At 33.4% G+C, this 11958-nt stretch overlaps 2 protein-coding genes across 2 annotated transcripts; both read right to left on the bottom strand.

Moving 5' to 3' along the window:
• Nucleotides 1-5040: 5040 nt before the first annotated feature.
• On the bottom strand, nucleotides 5041-7912 carry LOC128669411 (juvenile hormone esterase-like). Its single transcript, XM_053744229.2, has 3 exons — nucleotides 7685-7912; nucleotides 5636-6876; nucleotides 5041-5281 (listed from the first exon to the last, which is right to left on the bottom strand). The coding sequence occupies exons 1-3, from the start codon at nucleotides 7871-7873 to the stop codon at nucleotides 5083-5085; spliced, it is 1629 nt and encodes a 542-aa protein (XP_053600204.1). The 5' UTR covers nucleotides 7874-7912; the 3' UTR covers nucleotides 5041-5082.
• A 678-nt stretch (nucleotides 7913-8590) lies between these two features.
• On the bottom strand, nucleotides 8591-11368 carry LOC128669412 (juvenile hormone esterase-like). The gene is made up of 3 exons (XM_053744230.1): nucleotides 11133-11368; nucleotides 9386-10608; nucleotides 8591-9162 (listed from the first exon to the last, which is right to left on the bottom strand). Exons 1-3 carry the CDS (start codon nucleotides 11322-11324, stop codon nucleotides 8958-8960), a joined length of 1620 nt encoding a protein of 539 aa, XP_053600205.1. The 5' UTR covers nucleotides 11325-11368; the 3' UTR covers nucleotides 8591-8957.
• Nucleotides 11369-11958: the final 590 nt, after the last annotated feature.

Here is an 11958-nt window from a genome sequence, read left to right as displayed (position 1 = left end):
AGATGACTATGAATATGGATTAAAATAAGACGAAAGCAACGTTTTTAGGGTTCCGCACCTCAAAAGGTAAAAATGGAACCCTTATAGGATCACTTGGTTGTCCGTCTGTCTGTCTATCTCTCAAGACAAGACCGTCTGTTTAAGACCCATTTTCTCAGGAACGTGTAAAGGTATCAAATTGAAATTTATACAAATTACCCAGGTCTACGGTCTCTTTCAACTGGGAAAAAAATCAAACTTATACGTTAACGCGATCAAACGATATGACCGTTTATGTCGAATATTTTGCGATATTTTGCAATTTCACAAGGGAATCAAAACCTATTGGGTACTTCCCGTAGACCAAGAATCATGTAATTTGGCAAAAAGTTGGGGCATACCGTATGATATAGGAAAAAATAGAAGTAATTAATAGTTACAGCACAGAAAAAAGTTATATTTGTAATTTCTTCCATACAAAATGAGTGAATTTTGCGATTTCACAAAGGGAATCAAAACCTACAGGGTACTTCCCGTTGACCTAGAATCATTAATTTTGAGAAAAAGTATATAATAGTATACTATTATATACTTTTTTTTTTAAAGTATATAATAGCATACTATGCTGATATAGGAAAAAATCCAAAAACTGGTAATTTATACTTACATCACAGAAAAAATTATATTTGTAATTGGTTTCGTACAAAATGAGTGCATACACGCCCGCTTTTCACTATTCCCACTAGATGGCACTGTGCCTTTTTTAGATCGCGCTATGGAGATTTTTTAGTAACTTGATAAGATAGCAAAGTATTTTTATGGATTTCACACGGACGTGACTATTTATTCGCTTATTTTGCTCCTGAGTTCCGTTCCGAACTTCCGATCGATTCCGATATTAGTATTAGAAAGTTTCGATCGATTTCGACTAGGCTTTGCATACATAGCCTAGTCGAAATCGATCGAAACTAACTAAAAACGAATAAATGAGTGCATACTCATTTATTTAATCGTTTGAAACTTTAAAGTGTTTTTTCATGTCATATTTTGTTTCGACCATTGTATTCACTTATCTGATAGTTCTGATAATTTACATGTAATAAAACAGTAGAAAAAAAATTGTACATTGAAAAATTTACATAAAAACAAAATTAGGCGATAGAAGTCATACCTAGAAACAGAGTAAGAATTTGAAAAAAAAAAATTGTCTGTCTGTTCTGTTTGTACACGCTAATATTCGGAACTACTGGACAGATTTGAATGAAACTTTTTTATTATATAGCTATTAAGCCTTGGCAACATATAGGTATAAATGATTTTGAAAACTGGAACACCTGATGGAGAACAATGATGTTACAGCTAAACTAAAGAAAATATAGAAATAACGCCTTAACAAAAGTTGTTCAGCCTGATGAGCATTTTCTGTTGAGATATAAAAATCGAAGATCTGGAACACCTGAATAAGGTGAAGGAAGGAAAGGAATGGTCAAGCTAAACTATAGGAAATACAGTTTTTCAGTCTGTATGTACGTCTTCTGTATGTATAGGTATCGTTACGCTTTATCTGTACAATTAAATTTCTCTTATAATTTTGACTTCTTACGCAAAAATTATACGGCCACGCGAACGAAGTCGCCGGCATCAGATAGTAATAAAATAAATAAATTCACTTCCTTCTGCTTATTCAAATCATCATCGTTTTGTAAATACAAACAGTTCATTAAACCTTATTATTAGAAAATTAATAACTAGTGTAAAATATCCATTGATTTATCAGTCGTCTTGTTAACAAATACTACTTTTCCTCATACACGTTGTTTGTTGTACATGTCACATGCTTTTTAAGTAAATTCGAAATTTAAATGATATAAAAAACGTCTATCTTGTCCGAAATCGTTTTTTGCTAAAGAAACAAAGTTTTGTGTACACGAGACACGCGAGCGCTATAGACGAAGTGTGTTAAATAACATGTTCCATAAACAATGTCTTGTGCATGTGTTTTTGTTGAATGACTTCAAAATTTTTTGGTGGTGATCCGGCTTTACGAGACATAGCATTCCCGAAGAGGATTGACGTTAGGCAGGCGGTTATAAAATCACAGCCGAATCTTAAAAAATTTGTACAGTACCCTCGGTGCGCGAGTCTAACTCGCACTTGACCGGTTCTTTTATCTTTTGGTGTTGTGCCACATTTCTGGGCAAAGGCTCCTCCTTTTAATTTCACGTATTTGTGGATATCGTCATGCCATCGCCTTTTAAGTTTATTTTTTTAGAAAATTAGTAAAGAAAGTGGATTCTCGGTGTCAACGACCTCCGTGGCTTAATGGTCATCATGCCGGACTGCTACAGTGGAGGTCCCGGGTTCGAATCCCGGTCAGGTCAACATGAAAAATGATCTTTTTCAGATTGACCTGGGTCTTGGATGTTTATTTATATATGTATATGTTATAGAATATAGTATCGTTGAGTTATCCCATAACACAAGTTTCGAACTTACTTTGGGGCTAACTCAATCTGTGTCATTTGTCCCTATTTATTTATTTATTTATTTAACGCTTAAGGCACAGGTGAGAGAGAATTATATTGAGAGAGAGAGAGAGAGAGTATTATATTCATACTCACATTGAAGATTCTTATTTTGACTGCAACGTATATGATGTCAACGATTAATTGGAATTTTATTTCAAAAGTCATCATTATTACAGTTTTGGAATACAATAAATAAATTAAATTCTCTACCGTCACTATATATTTTAATATCGCGAAGCTACAATAAAAACACATCATTCATTGACATATTTAAATCAAAAACTGAAATGAAAGTCCAGAAAATTCCAAATGCATAATGGTACTGTAAATTTTAGTTGTTATAAATAATTGCATCGTAAAGTTGCAGTTGGAGTCTCCTCCAGTATAAATAATGGGTGGCTTGTAACTTGAATATACGATGGCTTATCACTAGCTCCTGTGGTACTTTACTTTATGGGACAGGAAGCCAACTAGTAAAACTATTTTTAAAGAATTAAAAATTGGTCCGTTCAGCGTCTTTGAAGTTAATTCTTTGGGTTTCTAGGTCGTCGTTTGTTTCTATTTAACGGTAAGTTGTTATGTCTCTTCTAAACTACCCGGGCGAAGTCGGGACCAGCCGCTAGTAAACTATAAACTTTCCAACGTTTCTCTCTCTTTGAGTGAAACGCACGAATGCAAATAACTTTTTTCATATACACATTAATACTCAACAAATTTAGCTCGCCGTAGAAAAAAAATTGTTGATTTAGTGTGAATAGAATATGGCTATCGCTAGATGGCGGTCATAAATTAAAAGTTACGATTTTCAGGAAATAATTAATATTACCGAAATTATAAGAAAGAATCTTGAGCGAGCTAAAACCGATAATTTTAAGTACTAGTATATGAAAAAGTTATTTGCCTTTATTCGTTTCACTCAAAGAGAGAGAAAAAAACAAGATTTTCCTCGAGGGTTGACGACAGTTTAAAAAAATATAATTATGTACAAGCTTCTATTGTCTAGACGCCCATTACTGGTTTATTTAACATTACATTTTGATGAGAATCAAGATGGCCGACCATTAATTTTAAACGACTGCCATCTCCATTAAAATGTAGAAAGAGACGATACAAAATAATTAATTGTACCTGAGAGATTGCTGTTCCAGCTACATTTTAGACGTTATTGTCAAATTTAATATCGAATGAGTTTGAAGAGTTTATGGGTTTAAACAATAATACAGTTATTTGTTTGTCTTACGAATGCTTGATTGTTAACCAAAACTGCTTTAGCTGACTGGAAGGTTATTACTATACTAGCTATCGCCCGGCTTCGCAACATTGGGAACCATTTGTATTTTATTGTTGTTGTATTTAATAGAAATAACTAAATATTTTTTTGTTGAACACTAAAAACGAAATTCACGCCACGAATCCGTCTCGTGGGAACGCGTCACGTGATTGTCAAAATATTCCGCCATTTTTGCGCTGAAGGCTTAACGGCTGCGTCATTTTACCAGCTGACATACCAAGCCCTCAAGATGAATAGACTGTCAGCTTTTTACACAGAATTTGGAATAATAAGCCAAATAGAAGTGGCCGTCTGCTTGGTTTCAAAATACTTTTCTCTAAAAAGCAAGTGAACGTTTTATTTTTTTTTATGTTAACGATATAATATGACACACCTAGTGGGATGTTGTTACAGAAGTCGTAGTCGTAGGAAGTTGTCACCGTAGTCACCATGTCGCTTGCTGCAAACCGTGCCGTGCATAAGTTGTTCGCGCCCTTTTTGAAGAAGTCAGTATTGTATTCTCGCGGTTGGAATTATTATTAATTCTTCTAACAAAACTTGAAAAAAAATATATAATTTGATTATTTTCCAGTTACAGCTAAGAGAAAAACTTCAGAGTTCAATCCAAACAATGCGTTTGTACCACTTCTACTACCCTTAATATTAAAAATTCCTTGGCTTTTTATCTAAGGATGAAAACAGTCTTGCACTTCTTGCCGTCGACTACGAATGTCGTAAAATATGACACGACAAAAACTGAATTAATGAATGCGAACGTCTGTTATATTAATTATCCCTGTTTTCCATGAACTGTATTGTTTTAAAGGAATATTGTTTTATGCTGATATTCTTAATTAATGCAACTGCGCAGATAAATTATTTTTGTGATCAAAAGAAAAAGAAAATAAATAAAAGCTTTTAAATATAGTTTTTTTTTTTAATATATATTAATATTAGTTAATACCATAACAATATACCATAACTCTTTTTTTCCCATTCTTCTTTCGTGGCAGAAATTTCTATAGAAATAAGTAGAACCTTTGTACTTAGTTTCCTATTTGTAAGTTTTATATTTACACTGTTATGTTGTGTACATGAATAAATAAATAAATAATGTGATTAAAAACATGTTGTTTTATTGAAGAAATTTAATTTCCACCCTTGTACGTTATAGTAAAACTACCTAGTTAGAAAATATTCTGAAATAAATATCGTTGTCAAAAAATAATAATTGCTAAAGCAATTGTTAAAACACAGACAAAATTAAATTAACCAAAGTATTTTTATTTTGCGACGTGTTGTTATTCAAACGTTGTATCCCGGATAAATCCGTTGCAAGTTGTGATTCATTTTGTAGAACAGGTCCCAGAATGTCATTCTGCTGCTAAATGGCCTGGTTTTGGCATGGAGTTCTCTGTCGATCTCCAGATAGTGATGAGGTGATCCCTCGGTGATGGGAGTCCACTTGGTTGTCAGGAGATCGGACAACTCAGGAGTTGGGTCTCTGAAAGTTAAAAGAATACAACTTGATTGTGTATCAATTGAAACAGAAATGCCTTAATACCTAGAGTATTGGTGAAAAATTTTATAGCTTGCTGTATCTGATTTAAAAATAAATATTCAAGGCGATTCTTCAGTATCAAATTTATTTACTTCATTTTAACAGAGTTGTAATAGTGTTTGTATTGTTGGTACTGAATTATTTAAAAAGACAAGTATAGATAGTGATCTATGCTTGTCTTTTTATTAAAATTAACACTTTAACTGTGATAATTTTAAATATGTCATGTCAAGATTATTTTCCTACATTTTACAATAAAATATAATAAGATTTATGACAATATACAAAAAGAATTACCCATGTTTAACAAAGTTGGTCCACATAGTCGTCATTAGGTCGACAATCAGTTGATCTTCGTCAGAGATTTGCTTCCAAAACGACATGTCAAATAGATAGCCAAGTTCGTCCGCGTGAGCTGCCCCACCAAATGTTATATTATTCAAGTGTTTTGCAAAGTTTCTCCCTCCAGCATAAGAAAATACGTAATTAAAAATGTTACCAGCTCCATTTTCAATGTACTTTTTTATAGATCTAAAAGTTGGATGATTAAACTTATAATCAGATTCAAAGTCAATGATTTCATATCTCACTTTATCCGTTATTGACTCATCACCAATATAAAATTGTCTTACTAGTTCTTCCATACCTTCGAATTCTTCGTTGTCTACATCAAAGCCTATTGACAGCTTATATTTTATAAGATCATCATAAAATGTCGCAGTTTCAAGACCGTACGTAGTTAATAATTCTTGATTGTTAAATCCAATTAGTACAGGCATATTCCTTACTTTTGGCACTGGTGCATTGATCCAATTTTGGGTAATAAATCTGTCAACGTTATCAAACTCTTGTTCAACACAAGTTTTAAATTCAAGATTCAGTGCAGCAGCAGCCGTGATAACTGAATTCGTATCAAGATTAGCTAAAAATGATATTGCCTCATCCATGTCATCGGTATCAAGGCCAAGATATTGAGCTAATATTATTGGAGCATTTTTGATAGGTTCATAAAACGTTGGCAGCAGTGTCGTTCCACTATTAAGGATAACTTGATTAAATAGTAGTTCATGGGGAGAGAGCAAATGAAAATCTACAGCGATTCCTCCAGCGCTTTCCCCAAAAGCAGTTATTTTATTAGAGTCTCCACCGAAAGCTTCAATATTATGTTTCACCCATCTCAGAGCTAACAACTGGTCTTTAAGACCTTGATTTCCTGGCACATCAGCAGTGTCGAGACACATAAAACCATATGGTCCTAAACGGTAATTAATAGTTACTAAAATTACATCATGTCTGACAATATATTTAGGACCATATAGGTACCTTCCAGAAAAACCAATACTAAATCCTCCTCCGTAAACCCATATTAAAACTGGTAGGCGATTTCGTGAGCTGGCAGAATTTGGTACGTAAATATTCAAGTGCAGACAATCCAGATTTCCTGTTACAGTCTGGTTAAATTCTTCAATTTGAGGACAAATAGCAGAGTCATCGAAAGCTTCAAATACATCATCAAATCTTTCATGTGGAATAGCATCCTAAAATATTAGACTTACAGTTACAGTTTCGAATTAATAAATGAAAATGTTTTTAATCTAACACAATATCCGATTTTGGATCGTTGCGTTTCGGGAAAAGTTTTGTTTTGTGTTCGATTTCGACCAATATTAAATTGGACCTTCGAAATCATTTTTATGCATCAACAAATCTTTTGATTCACCTCTTGTTACTTCGTTTACCTCTCGTTTCGTTTGGTCAACAAGTAGTTTGTTAGGCAAACGGCAAAAGAAATATCGTATTTTACGGTTTTCCTTTTGGGGCACCTACGACATATTTTATTTCACTACCCAATAAAATATTTAACAATATAAAATATTTAGTAAATAATAGCCTGTGGATCGAAAGATCCCAGGTTCAAATCCTACTCGTGCCACATGAGTTTGTATACTAATCTGACTCATGTATATTAGTTTTCATCGTCCACCACTTGCTTGCAAGGAAAACATCGTGAGAAAACCTGCACATTGGTCGATTCTTATTAACTTGTGTGTGAAATGGAGAAGGCAATGGGAAACCACTCCATTAATAATGCCAAGAAAGTTGTGTGTGTTTAATTCCACGAAATAACCACGACCCTCAGCCATGAGGAATACGACTATGAAGAAGGAATACGACTATGAAGGGAATAAAATATTACATATAATGAAATTAAAGCTGATTTCGATTACAGCTTCAGCTGTAAACGATTACATCGTTTCGATCGGATTTTACAATTCAGAAGAATAGTACTTATGATCTTGGTTATCTGAATAAATAATATATAATAGAAGCAAATAAGTTACTTACACCGAAAGGGTTTTCTGGCCTTACTTTTGCGAATGGTATACCCATGAACATTGAATAATCACCATCAATGGCCCTTAGTCCTCGAATAAGACCAACATTTGTATCAACTAACGGATCTATTCTCAAATCAGCGAACACATTGGCAAACAAGATATAAAATAGAAATATTATTACTTTACAACTCCCCATCTTGAACACAAGTACGTATATTATAATGTGTTCAAGTGTGGTCTTCAATATAAAGATGAGATAGAAAAATGATAATATTGATATAGTTTATCTGTTTATTACGCCAAATCTATCTTGTTGATAAGGAATGGAAAGTTAAATCTTGACGACCTCGGTGGCGCAGTGGTAAAGTTCTTGCCACTGGACCGAGAGGTCCCGGGTTCGATCCCCGGTCGGGTCATGATGGAAAATGATCTTTTTCTGATTGGCCCGGGTCTTGGATTTGGTTTGGTTGGTTTATCTATATATGTATTTGTTATAAAATATAGTATCGTTGAGTTAGTATCCCATAACACAAGTCTCGAACTTACTTTGGGGCTGGCTCAATCTGTGTGATTTGACCTAATATATTTATATTTTATTGACAAACAGAGTTTTCTATATATTATCTGATTTCCAGACTAATTTTTATACATATTATGAAATGTAAATTGTCTAAAATAAATAAATTCATTAATTCATTCATATCCATTGAGACACCAATATTAGGAATTGTTTATTGATCGTGAAAAAGATCTTGACTGGTAGTAAGTAATAGTACAAATTTTATCGGGTTAAGAAATTAATATAGGTGTAATATGAATATTTGTTTTATATCATATAATATTTTCGCAATTTTTTTAAAAGCGATAATTTTTTGACATTATAAAACATAAAATAAAAAAAATAAACAAAAAATTCAGCTTGTCCGTTTAATAAACAAAAAAAAAGAGTTCTGTCAAAATACTTTTATAAAAATCATTAGGTGCAAACAATGATTATGCGCGAACATTAGTTTGCGGCGTGTGGTCCCGCCCTAGAATAAGACCACTCCATATCCTCCCGTGGATGTCGTACCAGGCGACTAAGGGACACACAGCCTTAATAGAATATAGCCAACAATAGCATTCCTAAAGAGGGTTGATGTCAGGCAGGGTTCGCGCAAAAAATACTTTTATTTTTTCCGCGAACCCTGGATTTTGGGCGTGACAGCTTTAAATATAACCAAGAACACGCAAAGATGCGAGAGAATAGACAACTACAACAAGTAATTTGGTAAAAAAGTTTAAACTACGATATTATTCCCAGGGTAAACCCTTTGCAATCTATGGTTTATTTTATAGAACAAGTACCAAAATGTCATTCTACTGCTGTAAGGTCTAGTTTTAGCGCTCAGCTCAGAGGAAATCTCCAAGTAGTTTTGTGACGAACCTTCAGTGATGGGAGTCCACTTGGTTGTGATGAGATCAGTGAGCTCTGGTGTTGGATCACTGGAATAAAAATATTCGTGGTCATACATTTGGGGTACGAATTGTACAATTTTAGAAGTAAGGAAAACTAATATTTAAAAATTCAGTTTCAACGAGGTTTCAAATTAATTTTTAATATCAATCGCCAAAATGATATTTATGTTAATTATTTTATTTTTTTAAATTCAGAGTAAGAGATAATCGACTTAGAACTTTCAAAACAATATTTTAACAGATATATTACCTGTATTTAACAAAATTTGTCCACAAAGTGGTCATTCGGTCTATAACAAGTTGATCTTCAGCAGTAGGGTTAGGAATAGCAGACATATCAAACAAATATGCAAGCTCATCACCATGAGCTGCCTCTTCTTTGATGATATCTGACTGGAATGCCAAGTTTCTTTCACCAACATAGGAAAACAAAAATTGATAGACCTCGCTAGCTCCATTTTCAACATATTTCCTGACTGTCCTAATAGTAGGATGATTGAATTTAAAGTCAGAATGGAAGTTAAGTATATCCCATCTTACTTGTTCTGTGATCGGCTCATCGCCTATATAAAAATGTCTTACTATCTCCTCCATACCATCGAATGCTTCATCGTCCACATCAAAAGTTATCGCAAGTTTATCCCTAATAACATTATCATGATATGTGTTTTGCATCAATTCTTCCTGGCTATTAAATCCAATCAGTATAGGCGTATTCCTAATCTTTGGTAATGTAGCATTAATCCAATTTTGAGTAACAAATCTATCAACGTTATCAAATTCTTGTTCAACGCAAGGTTTGAAGTCAAAATTTAGAGCTACTGATGCTAAGATAACAGAATTTGTGTCAGAATTTGCTAAAAATGATATGGCGTCATCCATATCATCTGTTTCAAGGCCAAGATACTGCGCTAACTTAAGTGGAGCATTTTTATCTGGTTCGGAAAATGTGGCTACTAATGAATTACCACTGTCTAGTATAGCACTTCTGAATATTTTTTCACGTGACGAGTGTATGTGGAAATCAACGGACATAGCTCCGGCGCTTTCTCCAAATATCGATATTTTCCTAGAATCTCCACCAAATTGTGCAATGTTTTCTTGTACCCATTTTAGAGCTAAAAATTGATCCTTCAAGCCTTGGTTTCCGGTCACTTCGGGGTTATCAAGACACATAAATCCGTATGGTCCAAGACGATAGTTAATCGTTATTAGAATAATGTCATGTCTAACAAGATATTTAGGTCCAAATTCGGCACGTTGAGAGGAGCCACCACTGAATGCTCCTCCGTGTATATAAAACAAGACTGGTACACGATTATGTGAGTTTGCAGAATTTGGGACGAAAATATTCAAACGAAGGCAGTCCAATGTTCCCACAATTCCGTCAGCCAACCTTTCAGCTTGTGGACAAACTGCAGAGTCATTGTAAGCTTCGAAAACGTCACCAAACGGTTCATGTGGGAGAGCGTCCTGAAAATAATGACTACTTTTATTTTATGCTCCACTCATGCTGTGGTTAAAAAGTTAAATTATAATACTGCTGTGTTACATAGTTTCAAATAATCATAATATTGAGATTATAATATTAATGATTGCTTATAACAACAATTTTCAATAAATATTATTGTTTGATCAAAAACTGGTGCTAGTTTTTCGATTCGATTGTCTTACATTCCACAGACCTCCCTAAATATCTCTAAAGTCATAATAATGGACAATATAATTTTGAATTTATGAACCTGCAGCCCGATAATCCGCGCAGATGAGGATATTTCATTTCATTTATTCCATTTCGTAATATAGTAACAATCACCCAGGTTTCACACGGGTGCTATAATCCTTCCTTTTTAATTACTATATTAAAAAACCTGCATCAAAGTCAGTTGCGTAGTTTTAAAGATCTAAGCATACATAGCCGTAAACAGACAGCGGCAAGCAACTTTTTTATACTATGCAATGATAATGATGTAAGGATAAAGATATTATATACTTACCGCAAAAGGATTATCATGTCTCACTGTGGCATATGGTATACCCAAAAACATGGAATAATCTCCATCATCAGCCCTTAAACCCCGAATAAGTCCAAGTTTAGTATCCACAAGTGGATCTACCCTTACATTTGCAGCTAAGGAATTTGCAATACAAATGAAAATAATGCAAATATACATTTTGAATTCCCTCATTGCGAGTGAGGTACTAGTTACAAAGTTAGAATTGAACTGATCAAGCTAAAAATCAATATAAAAGATAACTATTATCTTCTAAGATAAGGGATCACTTGAAGATGGTATTTCCCAAATTTTAAAACTTTATTTCAAAAGTCTCGAAATTCGTTTTCTTTGTCAACTCGAATGTTTTATTTCAAATTAACCAATATAAGCATAATTTTTGTGTTGAATTTAAAGTAAATATAATACAAAAATTGTTAACATGAGTTATAAAAAAATATCTCATACGTATATTATCTCGTGTCATAGTTTTAGTTACCATGATCCACCGAAGCGGCTTGACCGATTTCAATTAAATTTTATATGTACATTCAGTAAATTTGATAATAGGTTTGTATGATATCCCATTTGTTTATCAATTTAAGAATATAATATAGTATGGTCGAGTTAATATATATTATTACACGAGTCTAGAACTTGCTAAAATATTCATATATCGCAAATAGCTTTTACGGTTACCGTTTTATATATACTGCTAATTGATATAAAGATTTAGCAAATAAATATCTGGAGCCTTTTTGACAGTAATTAACGGAACAGCTAGAAATCATATCCATTGAGATTTCGCCCGGCTCGCAGAACTAATGGT

The sequence above is a fragment of the Plodia interpunctella genome, chromosome 4 (genome assembly GCF_027563975.2).
Source record: "Plodia interpunctella isolate USDA-ARS_2022_Savannah chromosome 4, ilPloInte3.2, whole genome shotgun sequence".
NCBI lineage: Eukaryota > Metazoa > Arthropoda > Insecta > Lepidoptera > Pyralidae > Plodia > Plodia interpunctella.
Note: the sequence above shows the minus strand (reverse complement) of the source record. Positions and strands in the feature narration are given on the sequence as shown.